Source organism: Chlorocebus sabaeus, chromosome 9 (genome assembly GCF_047675955.1).
Source record: "Chlorocebus sabaeus isolate Y175 chromosome 9, mChlSab1.0.hap1, whole genome shotgun sequence".
NCBI lineage: Eukaryota > Metazoa > Chordata > Mammalia > Primates > Cercopithecidae > Chlorocebus > Chlorocebus sabaeus.
The window spans coordinates 17,347,448-17,369,225 of record NC_132912.1 but is presented as its reverse complement, the minus strand read 5'-3'; the positions used below and the strand labels follow the sequence as shown (position 1 = coordinate 17,369,225).

General features: G+C 43.0%; 1 protein-coding gene across 1 annotated transcript; it reads right to left on the bottom strand.

The window, feature by feature from the left end:
• Positions 1-5,930: 5,930 nt before the first annotated feature.
• Positions 5,931-14,251, bottom strand: VIM (vimentin). The gene is made up of 9 exons (XM_008002397.3): positions 13,515-14,251; positions 12,792-12,852; positions 9,766-9,861; positions 9,517-9,678; positions 8,603-8,728; positions 8,032-8,252; positions 7,527-7,570; positions 7,039-7,124; positions 5,931-6,289 (listed from the first exon to the last, which is right to left on the bottom strand). The coding sequence occupies exons 1-9, from the start codon at positions 14,075-14,077 to the stop codon at positions 6,248-6,250; spliced, it is 1,401 nt and encodes a 466-aa protein (XP_008000588.1). The 5' UTR covers positions 14,078-14,251; the 3' UTR covers positions 5,931-6,247.
• Positions 14,252-21,778: the final 7,527 nt, after the last annotated feature.

Sequence of the window (21,778 nt, the reverse complement as noted above, 5' to 3'; positions counted from 1 at the left end):
GGTTGCAGGACCCGGGATCTGGGACCTGTTGCCTGGGTGTCCAAAAGGTCCCAAGATTCTGTAAGGGATTCTTAAGGGTGGGAGTCCACGAATCCCAATGAGTATGAGCAGAACTTGCTGTCCTGGTTCCTTTCCCCCGAAAGAAAACTGTGGCTTGCTTTTTAATTTTGTTTTTTAATCATAAGGGGTCTGGTGTGTGAAGAAAACCAACATGGGTCTGGGGTCTTCCCTGGATGACCCTTATAAGCCAAAGGTGCGATAGAAGTGGAAGAGGAGACAGGCATCTTAGGGTTAGGAGACTGTGGGGAACAGTGGTGAGAATGGTTAAAGAACAGAAAACCGAACGAAAAATCAAATAGAAAGTTTCGTAAGCACCCAAAGACCTGGACATCTACACTGATAAAATTAATCATGCCGTTTTCCATGTCAGTTGTTTGAATATGGGGGTTGAAGGAACAGACACATTCAGGGAACCCCACGATGAATTCCCTTTCCTATAAGATTATGCTAAGGGTAGCATGACCTGACCACATACAATCTATTGTCCAAACTGTTATTATTAATAATTATGCTTACACAACAGTCAGAAACCAAGAGTATCCCAAGTAAACTAGAATGTAAAGTCACTCTGGCTAGGACTTACTTCAGCAGCCAATCCAATCCTTTTTTTTGTAAGACAGGATCTCCTTCTGTCAGCCAGGTTGGAGTTTAGTGGTACAATCTCGGCTCACTGCAACCTCCACCATCCAGTTGGAAGCAATTCTCCTACCTCTGCCTCCCGAGTAGCTGGGATTATAGACATGCACCACCACAGCTGGCTAATTTTTGTATTTTTTGTGGAGACAGGATTTCGCCATGTTGGCCAGGCTAGTCTGGAACTCCTGACTTCAAGTGATCCACCCGCCTCAGCCTCCCAAAGTGCTGAGATTATGAGCATGAGCCACTGCATCCAGGCCCAATCCTTTCTTTAATCATGCAGTACCCACAGTAACCGAAATGATGAAAGTCACAGCGAATATTCCTGCAAACAGGCAGGGCTTTGTGAGAACCATCTTACTAGGCAACTCCAGAGAGAAGCAGATGCAAACACAGAAAAATTACGGCAATGTCTACCACATTATTCTTGGAGGAGAGAAGATAGTAATATTTCCAGAATTTGAAACTTAAGAGAAGTCTGAGAATGGACCCGAAGGAGTTTTCACTCCAGAACACACATTATTGGCCATTACTACACTATTGCCTCTCAGCAATACCTTCTCTCATCTATTTATGTAAGTTCTATGCTCACACTGAGTGGTTTCTAGAGCGCTTTCCATCACTGTCCCACTTCATTTTTATTGCTCTGGACTTTGAGACCATGTGATTCACATGTAATAATCTCATCTCCCTGGAAGAAAAGGTAGGTGTTTTTATTTAGTGCCTAATGCCATTCTTCAAACACAAAGGTCTTTAAAAATGTCTGTATCTATGTCAACATTAGACAGATCAATGTTAACAAGGATATCGAGGAATTGAACTCAACTCTACACCAAGCGGGCCTAATAGACATCTACAGAACTCTCCACCCCAAAGCAACAGAATATACATTCTTCTCAGCACCACATCACACTTATTCCAAAACTGACCACATAGTTGGAAGTAAAGCACTCCTTAGCAAATGTAAAAGAACAGAAATTATAACAAACTGTCTCTCAGACCACAGTGCAATCAAACTAGAACTCAGGACTAAGAAAATCAATCTAAACCACTCAACTACACGGAAACTGAACAACCTGCTCCTGAATGACTACTGGGTCCATAACGAAATGAAGGCAGAAATAAAGATGTTCTTTGAAACCAGTGAGAACAAAGATACAACATACCAGAATCTCTGGGACACATTTAAAGCAGTGTGTAGAGGGAAATTTATAGCACTAAATGCCCACAAGAGAAAGCTGGAAAGATCTAAAATTGACACCCCAGCATCACAATTAAAAGAACTAGAGAAGCAAGAGCAAACACATTTAAAAGCTAGCAGAAGGCAAGAAATAACTAAGATCAGAGCACAACTGAAGGAGATAGAGACCCAAAAAATCCTCCAAAAAATCAGTGAATCCAGGAGCTGGTTTTTTTGAAAAGATCAACAAAATTGATAGACCACTAGCAAGACTAATAAAGAAGAAAAGAGAGAAGAATCAAATCGACGCAATTAAAAATGATAAAGGGGATATCACCACCAACCCCTAAGAAATACAAACTACCATCAGAGAATACTATAAACACCTCTACACAAATAAACTAGAAAACCTAGAAGAAATGGATAATTTCCTGGACACTTACACTCTCCCAAGACTAAACCAGAAAGAAGTTGAATCCCTGAATAGACCAATAGTAGGCTCTGAAATTGAGGCAATAATTAATAGCCTACCAACCAAAAAACGTCCGGGACTAGACGGATTCACAGCCGAATTCTACTGGAGGTACAAGGAGGAGCTGGTACCATTATTTCTGAAACTAATCCAATTAATAGAAAAAGAGGGAATCCTCCCTAACTCATTTTATGAGGCCAACATCATCCTGATACCAAAGCCTGGCAGAACCACAACAAAACAAGAGAATTTTAGACCAATATCCCTGATGAACATCGATACAAAAATCCTAAATAAAATACTGGCAAACCGAATCCAGCAGCACATCAAAAAGCTTATCCACCATGATCAAGTGGGCTTCATCTCCGGGATGCAAGGCTGGTTCAACATACGCAAATCAATAAATGTAATCCAGCATATAAACAGAACCAAAGACAAAAACCACATGATTATCTCAATAGATGCAGAGAAGGCCTTTGACAAAATTCAACAGCCCTTCATGCTAAAAACTCTCAATAAATTCTGTATTGATGGAACATATCTCAAAATATTAAGAGCTATTTATGACAAACCCACAGCCAATATCATACTGAATGGGCAAAAACTGGAAGCATTCCCTTTGAAAACTGGCACAAGACAGGGATACCCTCTCTCACCACTCCTATTCAACATAGTGTTGGAAGTTCTGGCTAGGGCAATCAGGCAAGAGAAAGAAATCAAGGGTATTCAGTTAGGAAAAGAAGAAGTCAAACTGTCCCTGTTTGCAGAGGACATGATTGTATATTTAGAAAACTCCATCATCTCAGCCCAAAATCTCCTTAAGCTGATAAGCAACTTCAGCAAAGTCTCAGGATACAAAATTAATATGCAAAAATCACAAGCATTCTTTATACACCAGTAACAGACAAACAGAGAACCAAATCATGAATGAACTCCCATTCACAGTTGCTTCAAAGAGAATAAAATACCTAGGAATTCAACTTACAAGGGATGTGAAGGACCTCTTCAAGGAGAACTACAAACCACTGCTCAGTGAAATAAAAGAGGACACAAACAAATGGAAGAACATACCATGCTCATGGATAGGAAGAATCAATATTGTGAAAATGGCCATACTGCCCAAGGTAATTTATAGATTCAATGCCATTCCCATCAAGCTACCAATGAGTTTCTTCACAGAATTGGAAAAAACTGCTTTAAAGTTCATATGGAACCACAAAAGAGCCCACATTGCCAAGACAATCCTAAGTCAAAAGAACAAAGCTGGAGGCATCATGCTACCTGACTTCAAACTATAGTACAAGGCTACAGTAACCAAAACAGTATGGTACTGGTACCAAAACAGAGATATAGACCAATGGAACAGAACAGAGCCCTCAGGAATAATACCACACATCTACAGCCATCTGATCTTTGACAAACCTGAGAGAAACAAGAAATGGGGAAAGGATTCCCTATTTAATAAATGGTGCTGGGAAAATTGGCTAGCCATAAGTAGAAAGCTGAAACTGGATCCTTTCCTTACTCCTTATACGAAAATTAATTCAAGATAGATTGGAGACTTAAATGTTAGACCTAAAACCATAAAAACCCAGAAGAAAACCTAGGTAATACCATCCAGGACATAGGCATGGGCAAGGACTTCATGTCTAAAACACCAAAAGCAGTGGCAACAAAAGCCAAAATTGACAAATGGGATCTAACTAAACTAAAGAGCTTCTGTACAGCAAAAGAAACTACCATCAGGGTGAACAGGAAACCTACAGAATGGGAGAAAATGTTTGCAATCTACTCATCTGACAAAGGGCTAATATCCAGAACCTACAAAGAACTCAAACAAATTTACGAGAAAAAAAAAAAAACCCCATCAAAAAGTGGGCAAAGGATATGAACAGACATTTCTCAAAAGAAGACATGCGTACAGCCAACAGACACATGAAAAAATGCTCATCATCACTGGCCATCAGAGAAATCCAAATTAATACCACCATGAGATACCATCTCACACCAGTTAGAATGACAATCATTAAAAAGTCAGGAAACAACAGGTGCTGGAGAGGATGTGGAGAAATAGGAACACTTTTACACTGTTGGTGGGATTGTAAACTGGTTCAACCATTGTGGAAAACAGTATGGTGATTCCTCAAGGATCTAGAACTAGAAATACCATTTGACCCAGCCATCCCATTACTGGGGATGTACCCAAAGGATTATAAATCATGCTGCTATAAAGACACATGCACACGTATGTTTATTGTGGCACTATTCACAATAGCAAAGACTTGGAATCAACCCAAATGTCCATCAGTGACAGACTGGATTGAGAAAATGTGGCACATATACACCATGGAATACTATGCAGCCATAAAAAAGGATGAGTTCGTGTCCTTTGTAGGGACATGGATGCAGCTGGAAACCATCATTCTCAGCAAACTATCACAAGAACAGAAAACCAAACACTGCATGTTCTCACTCATAGGTGGGAATTGAACAATGAGAACACTTGGATACAGGAAGGGGAACATCACACACCAGGGCCTGTTGTGGGTTAGCGGGAGAGGGGAGGGATAGCATTAGGAGAAATACCTAATGTAAATGACGAGTTAATGGGTGCAGCACACCAACATGGCACATGTATACATGTGTAACAAACCTGCACGTTGTGCACATGTACCCTAGAACTTAAAAGTATAATAAAAAAATAAATAAATAAAAAAGAAAAAATCTGTATCTATAGATAGATGGATATAGGTATAGGTATCACAAACACACACACAGTAAAGCAGAGTGGTTTCCTATATTAAAACTTGGTGAACTGGGCTGTGTGTGGTGGCTCATGCCTATAATCCCAGCATTTTGGGAGGCCGAGGGAAGATTGCTTGAGCACAAGAGTTCCAGACTAGGCTAGACGACACATCGAGACCCCAGCTCTACAAAAAATTTAAGAAATTAGCCAGGTGTGTGTTTAGTTGTGGGATGACAACTCACATTTTAGGCTAAAGTTACACATTCATTTCTTTGGAATACTCCTAGCTACTGAGGAGGCTGAGGTGGGAGGATTGCCTGAGCCTAGGAGTTGGCTGCAGTGAACTATGATTGAGTCACTTTACTTCAGCTTGAGTGACAAAGTGAGATCCTGTCTTAAATAAAACCTCAGTGAACTTTTTCCATTTCTCTACATCTTGCTAGTGGAAGATAAGTCCCTATATCTGGACAACTTCCTGTATGTTTTAACTCTCAAAGTGGAATTTGTGTTACTATATGCTATATGTAGTAAACAAGTTTTTATTTTTTAATTTTAGGAAGTCTGTTTGTTATTATTAAAATCACAGAGCTGAGCTCATTGTATAGGGACCTATCTTCATTTTGGTACAAGTTATTTTATTCGACAGCACCTATTTGTAAATGTTTTTAAGTAATAATAAAAAGAAGTGAGGTCTATCGAAAATGACAAAATTAAGAACTACATCTCAAGCATAAATAACCTGAATTTATCAAGTTACGTGATTGTAATGACAAATTAACTAACAGGACCAAATAGAGAATTGTTTAGCTACTATCCAATAAATAACACAACAAAAGAATTTTTCCAAAGATTTATTGAAGCAGAAAAAGTTGGTCAGATACTTGCTGGAAAAAAAGCAGTTTTAATGATATTCAAAATACCTTTTAAAAAGTATTCTAGCACAAGATTTTTCTGTAAACTAGATTATGTTGTAAACTTTTTTCTAAATCTTTTAGGAGTGTTGGTTGTTAAGAACTAGAGCTTATTCCTATTCCAAATCTATCTTGCGCTCCTGAAAAACTGCAGAAAGGCACTTGAAAGCTGTTTCTTTAAGATATGGATTTCTTTTTTATTCTTGCTGGTAATATATTGCTGCACTGAGTGTGTGCAATTTTTATTCAAGGTCATCGTGATGCTGAGAAGTTTCGTTGATAACCTGTTTAAAAAAAAAAAAAAACCAATAAATGTAATGCCACATGCCAAAGATTAAATTATCCTATACATCATGGCAAATAAGAATCCTGCTAAGTATATTTAATTTATTGTGAAAATCAGAAGGTTATGTTGCTTCTGCACGAATGAAAGCTAGAAGCAGCAGACACACAAGACTCTCTTCCACTACAGGCAATATAAGGATCCAATGGAATGCTGTAACTTACAAAAAGAATTTTTTTTTAAAAAAGTGTGTTTATAAAGGATGGTATAATAGTTGTACACAACACAGCCAAGTTTAAAAGCAATGAAGACATTAAAACTAAATGATCATATGGCACATGCTTGTATTATATAGATGGGTTTAGGAATCTATAAAGTATGGAGGTAGGAAGATGCCATATGTCCAGGATCAAAGCATTCCCCATATTGAGGTAGTCTAGTGAAGCTGTTTCTTGTAGCTGCTTTAGGAAGTGGTTTAAGGAAGCTTACTCCCACTTCAAATTAAGCACCAAAGCAAATCACTAATTTTGGAGTGTAGGAAGATTGCTATCTCAGCTTCACATCCAGGAGCCAAATAATTAGTTGGCTGTGTGTACTGCTGGAAGAAGGAGCCTATTCTTTTTTTAGTAGGCATGAATGAAACCTGAACCTCTCAAATTAGTCTGCTGTATCTGAGATGCAGATCCATTGATTTAAAACATATCAACCCCTGTCTGAGATTACTCTATATTTTACTTAAAAGATACCAACCTGTCCATCTCTAGTTTCAACCGTCTTAATCAGAAGTGTCCTTTTTGAGTGGGTGTCCACCAGAGGGAGTGAATCCAGATTAGTTTCTAAATAAGCAAAAAGAGGCCAAAAATGAGTACAAAAGAGTTTTTTCTTAGAAAAACCAAGTAACCATTTTAGTGAAACAATTATGATTTGTGGGGGAGAGACAATTGTGTAAAGTGCTACTCCCCAAATAATTTTAGAGTAGTCGCTGTTTGCAAACCCAGGCCCTGACACACTTGAGAATCAGGATGAGATAGCACTTGCAGCAGGAAGAAGGAAAAAGGAGTTTGCATTTAACTTAGAGCATAGAATGCGAGAGCATACTTGGGTTTGAAAATTAGATGTTTTATAGAGTTTTCTCTTATATGGCATTTTTCAGATATCCTAAAAAAAAGAATGCTTTGACTTAAACACCATGGTTACAAGCTGCTGACGTTTTTCTTAAAGGGAAATAAAATGCTTACCCCTCAGGTTCAGGGAGGAAAAGTTTGGAAGAGGCAGAGAAATCCTATAAACAGATGAAGAGAAACAGTAAAATTGTTGGCACATAACTTCAACCACTAGGAACAAATTAATACACTTCTCGTTTTCATCATGTAAGAAAATGTACTGTTTTAAGTCATAAACTAGGGATTTGTCTCAGAAACATTTTCCTATGACTGGTCTTGTTAGTACATTTAAAATATGTTACTACAAGCATTTTCTCCACAGAGGCATGAACAGGAGTTAGAAGAGTGGAGGCTTTGACAGATTTGTGGGTTCAAATCCCAGCTCTGCTGTTGGTTAACCCTTACTTCAGCAAGTCATTTACTCTCTCTCAATTCAAATTCCTCCTCTACAAAAAGCGGAAAGTAGTTACCTCAAAGAAACTTTCTAAAGATTAAATGTGACACTGTGCTTAGAGGCCCGTGGCACAGGGCCCAACAAATGGTCACCATTAGTTCACGCATCCAAGTCTGAGTTCCCTACCTGCTCTCCTCGCCTTCCAGCAGCTTCCTGTAGGTGGCAATCTCAATGTCAAGGGCCATCTTAACATTGAGCAGGTCTTGGTATTCACGAAGGTGACGAGCCATTTCCTCCTTCATATTCTGAATCTCATCTTGCAGACGGCCAATAGTGTCTTGGTAGTTAGCAGCTTCAACGGCAAAGTTCTCTTCCATTTCACGCATCTGGCGTTCCAGGGACTCATTCTGCACGAGGTGACAAAGATCTCTGGTGTTATTTCTCAGAAAACTCCAGCTGTTCCCAGAACCATTTACAGACCTTCTGCAATAATTTCCATTAGTGGCAAAGGGCGACCACTATAATTTTTGGTGGAGAATACAAGTACCAAGTCCTTCATATTAGAAGCAACGATATATGCAAGCTAAAACCTTCAAGAGCACCATCAAGTCTGTTTTGAGCCTGTCTTGATAATTCATTTTCTTTGCATTATGGTATAAATTTTTACTCACTCAGCATTTTGTTCAGGTATCACCATGAGCTTAGTCAACAGAATGAGTCATCGTTTTCCCTCTTTTACTGCAGGGTTGGTACTCACAGTTCCTTTAAGGGCATCCACTTCACAGGTGAGGGACTGCACCTGTCTCCGGTATTCATTGGACTCCTGCTTTGCCTGGCGTAGGGCGTCATTGTTCCGGTTGGCAGCCTCGGAGAGGTCAGCAAACTATTAGGAAGAAAACAGAAATGTAGATTGCTCACATTCAAGTCTTTTGATTCTCTTAGAAAAAAAATCATATTTCTCACTGAATGTCTTCCAGTATAGGTTTAAATTTCTGTTTTGAAAGTCAGGGAAAGAGGAGTGGAGTACTGACATTAATATTTTCAGAGTTCACTCTACTATGCTCATTTCAACACAGTGGACGTCAAAGGTATGGCACTGGGGTTTACTTGGAGGTAAGGTTAGGGGGAAGGGAGTCTGCTATTCTGAACGAGGTGATGTGGCCAGGTGTGGTGGCTCACACCTGTAATCCCAACATTTTGGGAGGCTAAGGCAGGTGGATCACCTGAGGTCAGGAGTTTGAGAGCAGCCTGGTCAACATGGTGAAACTCCATCTCTACTAAAAAGACAAAAATTAGCTGGACATGGTGGTGCTTGCCTGTGATCCCAGCTACTTAGGAGGCTGAGACAGGAGAATCACTTGAACTTGGGAGGCGGAGGTTGCAGTGTGCCAAGATGATGCCACTGCGCTCCAGCCTGGGCAGTAGAGCAAGACTCTGTCTCATAAATAAATATATATATATATATAAATAAAGGAGGTGATAAATATATATATATAAATAAAGGAGGTGATGTGAGTGGTGGGAAGGCCGTGGCGACAAACACAATGTGAGCAAGAAGTCAAAGCCAGCTGTGCATTGGAGCTAGAAGATATTTAGGAATCACACACAGGTATGGGGTTTTGAGAACACAATGCTTTTCTTTTGTTCAAGCCACACTGATTTGTTTCCTACCTTGGACTTGTACCATTCTTCTGCCTCCTGCAGGTTCTTGGCAGCCACACTTTCATATTGCTGACGTACGTCACGCAGGGCAGCCGTGAGGTCAGGCTTGGAAACATCCACATCGATCTGGACATGCTGTTCCTGAATCTGAGCCTGCAGCTCCTGGATTTCCTGCAAAAAGAACAGACAGACGGTCAGCTGTGCCAACCGTGGGGGCTGCCTTACCCTCATTCATTCCCCGAAAGTCACTCCACTAACCTCTTCGTGGAGTTTCTTCAAAAAGGCAATCTCTTCTTGCAAAGATTCCACTTTGCGTTCAAGGTCAAGACGTGCCAGAGACGCGTTGTCAACATCCTATTTTGAACAGAGAAAAGACAGGACATGGAGAATGTAAAAGTCTATGGCTTATCTCATTTATTTGTCTTAGATTAACCATCTGAACCTAGTCTCCTTACTATAGAAAAGGTGTTGACACATTTTATGATGCTTGAATAGGTTTATAAATCATTCAGTGCTACAATATGCTGTGCTTTTTCCTGCTCACTAATATATTTTAATTGTGACCCCTTGTGTTTTACTCAAGGTGGTGATCGGACAATTTTAAAATAAATGAATGTCCACACACATGGTAAACTGCACTCAATCATGACTGAATCCACATTTTACCAGTGACATTTAAAAATTACTTTTTAAGGCTGGTCATGGTGGCTCTTGCTTGTAATCCCAGCACTTTGGGAGGCCGAGGTGGGTGGATCACTTGAGGTCAGGAGTTTGAGACCAGCCTAGCCAACATGGCGAAACCCCGTCTCTACTGAAAATACAAAAATTAGCTGGGTGGGTGGCACACACCTGTAGTCCCAGCTACTTGAGAGGTTGAGGCAGGATAATTTCTTCAACCCTAGGAGGCAGAGGTTGCAGTGAGCTGACAGAGCGCCACTGCACTCCAGCCTGGGCAACAGAGTGACACTCTGTCTCAAAAAATAAAGTAATTCCTTTAATTTAATTACTTTTTAAATCTAGAAAATCTATGCCACAACATTCTTAAGATTTGTTTTGTAATTTCATGGAATAACATGATGATAGAGGTGGACAAATTTTCATAACTTCATGTACACTTGAGTACATGGAGAGCAGAAACCTGTGCTTCAGGAGTTTTAGCTTTTTTTCCCCACTCAAATCTTTTGAAACTTATCCTTAGGCTCCAAAGCAAGTATGTAGTCATGTGGCATCCATTGTACAAGGCTAGATTTATACTCAATAATCACCCAATTCAGGATATGCTGCCAAAGATTCAGTTCAGGAAAAGTTGGAAAAGAAATGTAACTCTGAACTGTATTTTCTTTGCTTTCTCTGATGGATTTTTCTTCTAAAACTCCTTTGACTCATCCTACAAAGGTGTGTCTTTTTCACTTGCCACTGTATCCGTTCAGTTGGCCTGTTTCAGAATGACTGGTCAAACTTGCAGAGAATGAAACTACATGAAGGATTTTTGCTGATTCAGCTGTCCTTCTATGTTTCCATTTGTAAAGCTCAACATTCCAATTCAGAACATGTAATCTTGCAACTAAGATTTTATTTCCTCTCAAAAGGATGCATGAGGATTGTTTATCTTGTCAGCAATTATATTTGGAGTTCAGTTTATAGCCTTATGGTCTTAAACTGTTGAGACTTTTCTATCACCTTAGTGGAAAAATGAATGAAGAGTGGGTGATAAAAAGATCAGACTTGATGAAAACATTCATTTTTACTTGCTAAGCCCTAAGAAATACATTAAAGATATTTTACTAATCTCCAAAGAAAGATCAATGTGGCATTACTATTACATTGAAGAGAATGAGGAATTTTGCTTAAAGAGGATGAGGAATTTTGCTTAATCTCGAAACAGAGGATCTTTTGTATTGATGTTGTTTTACATTAACTCACGACTCTGCAGAAAACATTACAGGTATGATAATCAAAAATGCTCAAGGACTAAAATGAACCACACATTGCTGTGGTTAAATAAATTTGGTAAATGTATTTCAGTTTCAAAATGTTGTACTACACTATTCATCTGAGAGTGCTTTGCAGTTAATCCCAGTAAATATTCCAGGGAATAAAACTATAGACTATAACGGGGATCTTCTGGCTTCTGGATTCCAATTTTAAGTCAAAAATTCTGTAAGTCCATCCAATTTTGGTGGAAAAAAAAAAAAAACGCACAAAAACCCTTTAGTTAAAATTGAATTTTTCAGCCTTAGATTTATTACTATTATTATTATTTTTTATGGTGAGAGTGCTAAAGAATACAAGAATCCAATCAAGAAAGGACTTTCAAAATGTGAGGTATGTTTGTAGCTTTAAAAACTTTTTACATTACACACTTCTCAAGTCTGGGCCAGATATTAGATAACGGATGTTAGCAAATACTTGTGTCCAATTAGAACAGTGCTTACATCACTACATATTCAATAAGAATGTAGAGTGCTGCAAAGCTTCCCCGGGAACACAAAGACTCCTATTATTTCTGTCCACAGCCACCACATTTGCCAGAATGTCTGTATCTACATTCCATAGTGAAGCCCACAGAAACCATTAATACCCCTCAGCCGAGGGGACAGATGGCTCCTTTTCACCCTTATTAGATCACAAAATAGTTGTGCATAGTGATACTTCCATCGAACTTTAATGCCACAATAGAAGTTGCAAAGAAGAAAAGAAACTTGCTGGCTCCATTCCAGTTGGAAACTAAGTTTTCTTATCTTCCAACACGTTTTCCATTTTAAACTGTAGGGCATAACTGCGCTTTTTGTGACCTTGTAAAAATTAAGCAACTTGACTTTGGCAAACCACAGTCTAAAATTGTGACCGTTCGAAACCAGAAGGTCAGTGTGTTGCAAAACTGTGCAACATTTTGGAAACAAAGTAAAAAGTTAAAAGATTTTTCTTTATGTCCCAAGGAACGGCTTAGAAATCATTCAAGGATCGCTTGAACCCGGGAGGCAGAGGTTGCTGCGAGCCAAGATCTCACCACTGCACTCCAGCCTGGGCGACAGAGTGAGACTCTGTCTCAAAAAAATAAAAATAAAAATAAAAATAAATAAAAAAAATCGTCCAAGCGGTTTTATTAATATTTTTTCTAATAATGAGAAGCTCCAATCTGTGGTCTTCCCGCCACTAGAGGGCTTTACGCGCAGCCCTGAAGTTTTGCACTTTTTAGACGTGGGTTAAGCAACTTTTAGAATTGCTCGTGGGTTGTGTTGGGTGGGGTCAGGCGGCTGCGAGTGGGAAGAAAGCCTACAAACCTGTCTGAAAGATTGCAGGGTGTTCTCGGCTTCCTCTCTCTGAAGCATCTCCTCCTGCAATCTGAAACAGTTGCGCATTAACCAAAGGGGAACTGGGAAACCTCCAGGGGCGGGGCGGCCACACCCAACCACCACGTAGCCGCGCTGCGCCTCCAGAGCCGCTGCGCCACCTCGGCGCAACTAGCGCTTGCAGCTTTCAGGTCTGCAGCCCTCGGCAGGTTTCAGTGGGACCTTGGGCACCGCGCAGAGGGGCAATCACGGTCGCCGCACAGACCTGCAGGACAGCGCCGCCATCCCCACCCCCGAGAGACAATCCCTTTGTCTCGCTTCCTCCACCGCCTTCCCCTCCTTCCTTCTCCCGCCCGGAGTTGGCAGCCCGCCAGAAGGGGCAGGAAACTTTGTAAAAGTTTGGAGGACTCGCTCTCATTGTGCCCAAGGGCCTTCAACTGCACACAAAGTGGTAGTTTTAAGAAATCTGTAACTTGAAACGGAGCGTCCTTGGGCAATGTGTGGGGACAGAGGGGGAAATGCGAACTGCAAGGTCTGGGTTCTGGGCGGGGCTGCGCCGTCACAGCCACAGCCGCTGCTCTCTGCAGTCCCCCCGGCAGGCCTCCCCCGGGCCTCATCCCCAAGGGCGTGGCAGCCCTGGCGGGGGCGGGGGGCGTTCCCCTCTCCCTCCAGCCCCCTCCCGAGGCCCAGCGACTTGCATGGGGGCAGCCTTACTTCTCCCGGAGGCGCATGATGTCCTCGGTCAGGTTGTCGCGCTCCACCTCGACGCGGGCTTTGTCGTTGGTTAGCTGGTCCACCTGCCGGCGCAGCTCCCGCATCTCCTCCTCGTAGAGGTCCCCCAGGCGCGACTTGCCCTGGCCCTTGAGCTGCTCGAGCTCGGCCAGCAGGATCTTATTCTGCTGCTCCAGGAAGCGCACCTTGTCGATGTAGTTGGCGAAGCGGTCATTCAGCTCCTGCAGCTCCACCTTCTCGTTGGTGCGGGTGTTCTTGAACTCGGTGTTGATGGCGTCGGCCAGCGAGAAGTCCACCGAGTCCTGCAGGAGCCGCACCCCGGGCACGCTGCTCCGCAGGCGCACGGCCGAGGAGCGCGTGGCATACACGCCGCCCGGGGACGAGGCGTAGAGGCTGCGGCTGGTGCTGGGGCGCAGCGCGCTGCCTAGGCTGTAGGTGCGGGTGGACGTAGTCACGTAGCTCCGGCTGGAGCTCGGCCGGCTCGCGGTGCCCGGGCCGCCGAACATCCTGCGGTAGGAGGACGAGGACACGGACCTGGTGGTCATGGCTGCGGAGAGTGGCGATGGGCTGGGCTGCGGCGGTGGCGCGGACTGGCTCCCGGAGAAGAGGCGGACGAGGGCGCGGTGGGTGTGGGTGGTGGGAGCGCGGCTGAGTCTCTGGCGCAGGGACCTCGGAGCGAGAGTGGCAGAGGACTGGACCCCGCCGAAGGCGCTGTTTTTATAACCGCATTAGGAAGGAGGGTCCCCTCCCACTGCCATCCCAGCCGCGGAGCGCGCCAGCCAATAGGGACCTGGCGAGAAGCGGGGAGGGTGGGCGGGTGGGGTGGGGGCGCCCTCGAGCCTTTCTCCTCCAGGGCCCGGGACTGGGCACGGTCCCGTTACTTCAGCGCTGGGCTGGGACTTTTGGGGGTTTTCCGGATGATAGTCTGAGCTGGGCTCACCCTGGGGTGCTGAAAAAGGCGGGGTCGCGCGGTGAGGGGGGATCCGCCCGGGACTGAACCAGAGGGGTCCGGTGGCACCTCGCCAAAGGGGCGTGGGAGGAAGCGCGCGGCTGCCTCGGGGCTGCGGTCAGGTGGGGAGACCCGCGAGCAAAGGAGCGGGAAGAGGGAAGAGTAAGGGATCCGGCAGATCTGAAGTCGCTGAGAAAGAAACAAAGAGCGCCTGAGATTGGAACGCGGGGTGGGGGCGCGCACAGCTCTGGAACGCAGGGCTCAGGGCCCCGCGCAGCCTAGCTCACCGCCCACTTGGAAAGGGGGGCTGCTCCGGCCCGCGCCTCTGTCAGTCGACTTGCCTTGGCTGGGAGATGTTGGGGGGAGGGGAGGTTCTATCGAGGGACCTAACGGACTCAGTCCAGCTTCGGACGGCGGGAGTTGCCAGGCGGCGGTGGCAGAGGAAAGCTCGAGGGAGAGGGGTGGGGTCGCTGAGTCACTGGCGGTGACTCACCGCGCCCTGCTGTCCCGCTGATTGAGGGCTGCTAAGCGGTTTAGGGGAAACCGTTAGACCAGATTGACTCGAGTCTCCGCGGCTCCGCGCGTGCTGCTGGTTCCCAGTCCTACCAACTTAGAGCTGGGCCATCGCTTTGATGTGTGCGGTGGGGCCCTTTAGGGGACAAGAGCGCCTCTAAGTTCTTATAACTTGCTAAAGCCTGACTTTGCTCGATGTGCGGACTTTTTGTTAGTAAGAAACTTCTTCAGTCTTTGAAGAGGCGCCATACGTGGGCCTCCCGGATCACGATTGCACCAGGAAGGTTTTTCTTGCAGAGTCCCCGCCCCCGTCCCTCCGGTCTCCTCTCGCTCTTCCCCCTCCCCCCGTGAAACCACACCCAACTTTTTAAACAAGATCTGAAAATTCTGGGTGAAAGAGGAAACTCAACGTCCGTAGTTTCAAAATCGAACTCAGTGATCAGTGGTTTTCACCCTGGTGGAAGTTATTAAAGGTATAATTTGAGCCAATAAAATAATTAATTAGGTGTTGCTTAAAAACTCCAATTTGATTAATGAGTTCAAATGAAAGGCAATTATATAACACAAATGACAGAATGTTTGGCGGCAATAGATTTGTGTGTTAATTTTAGGACAGCAATGCACAGTGCAGGGTTCACGGTGATTTGTCTGGGAAATGTCACAGGTCCTGTTTTCCAGAAGAATTCGTGCAATTGACCTTGGGGTGAGGGGGATAAAACTGTCTACGGAGCAAAAAACTTCGTGTCCCAGGCACGGAGGGAGTGTTCAGATTCGGTCATCTTAACCTTTCTAGGGAAATCACTCAATTCAAGGGCTGTTGTTTCAATATTAGTAACGAGCAGAGCTGAGTACTCACCAACCAAGGGAGATAAAAGGAGGCTATGTAAATCAGTCTTCTTGTGATTTAGTAGCAATTGAAAAAGCACAGGTTTTTTGAGTATTTAGATTTATAGTGTACTGAAAGGATTAACTACAGAACCACTGTAAAATCGATTCTGCAGTGGATAGGAGGAAAAAAAATTCTTTCTTTTTTTTTTTGGTAGGGGCAAGGGGTACTGCAGGTTACCTGGTATTTAAGAAAAGTAATTTAGAGGCAAATGAAGAGCTTCTTCTGATTTCTTTGGACAAGCCTCTTTTAGGCAATATTTTGTTTACCTTATCCCAGTTCGTTCTTGCAAATGGTGCTGCCAAGGTGGAGTTACAGGACTCTCTACTGCCCAGCTCGCCTGCTTTCTTTTATTCTCTGTTTCACTGAGAGGCTGCAGGTCATTCCCCAAGAGCATTCCTGGGGCTGGGTGCCCTGGAGGACAATCCTATGCTCTGAGTTACATCTTGCTTTCTGAGAGCCCTTTATTCAAGCCACTGCTCAGCAAATGTCACCATTGTGAGTTTGCCTGGAACCCTTAGAATGAGAAAGGCGATCTCCGTATGGGAGGAAGAGAGTGTGGAACTCACTTCTACATGCAATGCCGATCCCAGGGCGATGCGGTGGCACTGTCAGGGGACGCTTGCTGACTGACTCACTATGGAAAAGGAGGACAAGGCTTTGGCGCGGTGTGGCACTGTGCCCTGCTGGTGCCCATAGCTGACTCCTCAGGGCTGTGGTGATGTCTCCTGGAATGGGCACCGGTTCTCTTCATCATCTCAAGGATAGGTAGCTCTTCCTTCCAACCTGTCCCCATTCTGAAGTCTCAGGGCTGTGATAGGCTGCTCTCTTGCCACAGACATGTTTGTTTGATGCATATAGAGTGTATAAAAGTGTAAGTGTTCTATAATCCCAGAACTTTGGGAGGCCAAAGCAGGAGGATTGCTTGAGATCGGGAGTTTGAGAACAGCTTAGGCAACATAGTGAGACCCCATCTCTAATACATATATATGTGTGTGTGTGTGTGTGTGTGTGTGTGTGTGTGTGTATATATATATATATGAAACAAAAAAAATTAGCCAGGCATGGTGGTACACACCTGTGGTCCCAGCTACTTGGGAGACTGAGGTAGGTGGATTGCTTGAGCCTGGGAAATTGAGGCTGCAGTGGGCTGTGCACACCACTGCACTCCACCCTGGGCAACAGAGTGAGAACCTGTCTCAAAATAAAGTATATGTATGTACTACACACACATATACATACACACATACACAGCGTTCAATATGTGCTTCCTATTAGAAAATACCATTGTTTTTGGTGGGCCGTAAGAGAAGTGAAAGCTACAAAAACACTTTCACTCATTCATGTAGAATTCATGAGACTTAAGAATTCATTTCATTCTGAGATAAGATATACAGTGCCTCAATCAATGGGTGATAGTCATCAGTCAGGGATATCAATGAATCTGAACTCACATCCTTGAGTGAGACAACTCAGCCTGCTCTCTATGCTACTATGTTCTTAGGTATCTTTTGGGTATGCAGACATAGCTTTCATGGGTTTTGTGTTTATTTTTTGATTGCTGTGAAAACCTATCTCAGAAGTATTTTTAAGTGCTGGACTAGGAAGCTGCTTTCAACACAGCATGATGTGAGTTGCATATAAATAAAGACATGGTGGTGTAATTCATAGGCCAGGCATAAACACTACCACATCTAAATTACCAACAGTGATTTTGGAATTTGCAAGCTGTCATGATGTCAGTTGAATTGGGTGACTTAAACTGACGGACCAGCCAGCCGTGTGGACAGAAGCTTAGTGGCCTATGGAGGCTTTGGGAAAGCTGGCTAGCTGTGCCAAGAGAACAGCATCTAGCAGGACTGTTTGGATGGAATGTTAGAAAGAAGGAGGAGGGTGGAGTGAGAGGGTGAAAACCATATCAAAACCTAAAATCCGTGGAAATACAGGTAATAATAATAGTATAACTACTTTAATGTTGATACCAACTGGATGACAGGCACTGTGTATACATTTAATCATTTAATTTAACTTAATGCACTCACGCCCTCCTGCAAGATAGACTTGATCATCCACTTCACTAATGAGGAGTCTAAGATGAAGGCTAACAAATTTCCTGTGCTCGTATGACTAGCAGGGGAGGGAAGAAGGGGACAAGAATTTGAATCGAGGCCTTTCTGACTCTACATGCACTTCTGTTTTCTGTTTGCCTTGATAACAAAATTTTGCTTACTATCAACCAGTTCAATTCACAAATATTAAGTGCTGGACTTATTATTTAGGGACCTACTATGTTCAAGGAACTGAAGAGATGGGATGATTAACACAAATCTTGCTGCTAAGGGGCAAATTTTTAGAGGAATTTGGCAGACAGCTACACTACCATGTTTGTGATGTAAAATGATGTAAAAAGCAAAATCAAATGATGTAACAGTGATCATAATATATAAGAAGGGAGTTTGTTTTCACCTGCATTCTAAAACTTTACTTTCATTTGTGAGTTAAAATTTTTCATGTAGATTCCGTTTTGCCTCTTAAGAGGAATCACATGCGAGATTGGGTTTAGCTTACCTCACGCCCTAAAACCCATGAACCACTGTCGCTTCCCTTGCCAGCTTCCCTGTCTATTCAGGGCAACACAACAAAACAACAAGATTGGAAACTTTCATCATTGCCACTTTCTAACTCTTCCATCTCAGATCCAATGGGTATCATGCCCCGCTCTTTCTGGATCCACTCCTCTGTTACGTTGCTGTCACTCAGATCCAAGCCATTTCATACCTCCTTCCTGCAATACTGCAATTGGCTTCCATTCCTCCATCCTTCTTTTCTCCCACCAATGCATCTATCTTCAAGCCATCACCCCTTTTTCTTTAAAAAATATATATTTTTATATATATATTATTTATATATATATATATTTAGAGACAAATGCTTGCTCTGTTGCCTAGTCTGGAGTGGTGCAATCATAGCTCACTGCAGCCTCTTAACTCCTGAGCTCAAGCATTCCTACTGCCTCAGCCTCCCAGGAAACTGGGATTACACGTGTGTGCCACCCATGCCCAGCTAACTTTTTATTTTTTGTAGAGCCAGGATCTTGCTATGTTGCCCAAGCTGGTCTTGAACCCCTGGGCTCAAGCAGTCCTCCAGCATTGGCCTCCCAAATGCTGGGATTACATGTATGAGCCCCCACAGTTGGCCAAAAACTTCCTTCTTTAAACTTCTTGGTGGGAATGGCTCATCTCCTCACTAGAATGTAATCTCCATAAGGGCAGGCAGGAATTTTTCTCTCTTTTGTTCACCATTGTATTTCCAGTGGCTAGAGAAAAGCCAGGCACATCTGTTGAATATATACATTAATACATGGGTAGTTCATAGAAGGAAGAAATAGTGTGTGGGGCTAATATTTACTGGTGCTTATTATGTTTAAGCATTGTGCTAGTCACTTTAGACATGACTACATTTAATCTTCACAAGGTATCATGGTACACAACTTTTATTCATTTACTCCAAATGTATTTATTGAATATTTGCCATGTGCCAGGCAGTCTGGTAGACACTGGGGAAGGGACAAAAGCAGGTGTGGCCCAAAGCCTCTTGGAATGTAGTGTTGAGTGTGTATATGTATATGATGCAGAGAGACAATACTCGTAAAGAAACAAACAAAATAATTGCAAGTGGTGATAAAGACTGTGAGGAAAACGGAAATTTTGCTGCAGAGGAAGTTGAGGATCATAGTTAACTGCTGGCCTTTGGAAGCTATGTTAAGTATGTATATCCATCCTCATTTCCCACTGTTCCCCCCAGGCAGCAATTTCAGTAGAACCCTAAGCTCCTTATTCCATGAATATAGTACATTTCCCCCACCCTCAGGTCTTTCCTCATATTCCATTCAACAGATAGATGTATTCATTTTTTTGCACTGCCTGCAATGTATCTTAGTATATTTCAGTAAGTAAGATACTTTTTATGCCTCTAGGGATCTCATAGCCTTGTATAAGGATTAGAAAGCAGATAAAGAGTTGGAATACATAGCAGAATGTGGTGAGTGCTGTTGCACAGAGGATTAAATGCTGAAGAGTTTCGATGGAGAAATAATCATTGCAGCACTATTCACAATAACAAAGACATGGAATCAGCGCAGATGCCCATTAACAGTGGATTGGATAAAGAAAACATGGTACATATACCTTGTGGAATATTACATAACATAAAAAAGAATGAAATTATGTCCTTTATAGCAACATGGATACAACTAGAAACCATAAAACTAAGCAAATTAATGCAGAAACAGAAAACCAAATACCACTTGTTCTTTCTTCTAGGTGGGAGCTAAACATTGAGTATACACAGAGACAAAGAGGGAAACAATAAACACTAGCGATTCCCAAAGTGGGAAGGAAGGGAGGAGGCAAGGACTGAAAGACTGCCTATCAAGTACTGTGTTCGCTATTTGGGCAGCGGGATCATTAGAAGCCCAAACCTCAGTATCACACAACATACCCATGTAACAAACTTGCACGTGTACCCCCTACATCTATTTTTTTTTTAAAAAAACTATAATACTATACCGAAAAATAAGTTAAATATTGTTGAGAAAACAAATGATCATATCTACTCGAGGGAGAACAGAAATTGTCATTAGAAAAGATAGTATTTGAAGAATGAGTACAATTTCTACAGCTTCTCATGGCAAAGAAAGGTTGCTCTGGTGCTGACCAAACAGTATAAGCAAAAACTGTGTGGGTGGCAGAGTGCTGAGGACATTTAGGGAACAGGAATAATCCCAGGGTTGCTGGATTATGGAGTATTTGTAGGGGAGAAAGGGAACTGAAAGTTAACGTGGGACCGTGCGTTGGACGGCTAAATGCCAGGAAGAGGAGTTGATAATTAACGTGGTGGGCAGTGGGAATGCACTGTGAATTTCAACTGGGAGAAAGACATGCTTGTAGCTGTATTTTAGGAGTGGGGAACGAGGCTGATTTGAGGTCTGCTTGAGGTAGATCAAGTGAATGGTAAAGGGAACCTGAGGCGGAGATGATTTTAGCAATTGTGATATTTAAGGGCGAGGGGATAAGCAAAATCGAGTGGGCTCTGAGCCTTGTGAACAGAGTAATTAAAAGAATAAATGCGGCCGGACGCGGTGGCCCACACCTGTAATCCCAGCACTTTGGGAGGCTGAGGCGGGCGGATCGCGAGGTCAAGGGATTGAGACCATCTTGGCCAACATGGTGAAACCCTGTCTTTACTAAAAATACAAAAATTAGCTGGGCGTGGTGGTCTGCGCCTGTAGTCCCAGCTACTCGGGAGGCTGAGGCAGGATAATCGCTTGAACCCAGGAGGCGGAGGTTGCAGTGAGCCGAGATTGTGCCACTGTACCCCAACCTGGCAACATAACAAGGCTACATCTCAAAAAAAAAAAAAAAAGAAAGAAAAGAAAAGAAAAGAAAAGAAAGCATAGATGCCTTCCAGACAGAAATAATTGAAATAATTAGTTGGAAAGTTAATTTGAGTTGAAAGATGGTTAATTCAGGTCCCTTAACCTGGAAGTATCTTCCCTTCTCTGGTCTATATAAATTGTAGTCTCATAGAGGCAAGCTATAACTGGACAGCATGGTTTTACATTATCCAGCAGTGGTCCCCAGCTTGTTTGGCACCAGGGACTGATTCCATGAAGACAATTTTTCCATGGACCAGGCATCGGGGGTGATGGTTTCGGGATGATTCAAGTACATTACATTTATTGTGCACTTTATTTCTATTATTACATTGTAATATATAATGAAATAATTCTACAGCTCACCATAATGTAAAATCAGTAGGAGCCCTGATTTCCGTATAATTTCCTGCAATTATATGGTCCCATCTGGGGATGATGGGAGACAATGAGGGATCATCAGG

Excerpts from the sequence above, each read along its gene's own strand:
- VIM (XM_008002397.3), bottom strand. The coding sequence starts at position 14,077 with ATGACCACCAGGTCCGTGTCCTCGTCCTCCTACCGCAGGATGTTCGGC. Across the intron at positions 8,253-8,602 it reads TGGATGCCCTTAAAGGAACT|AATGAGTCCCTGGAACGCCA; the intron begins GTGAGTACCAAC and ends CACCTCGTGCAG. Across the intron at positions 7,571-8,031 it reads CTGGAAGGCGAGGAGAGCAG|GATTTCTCTGCCTCTTCCAA; the intron begins GTAGGGAACTCA and ends ATCTGTTTATAG.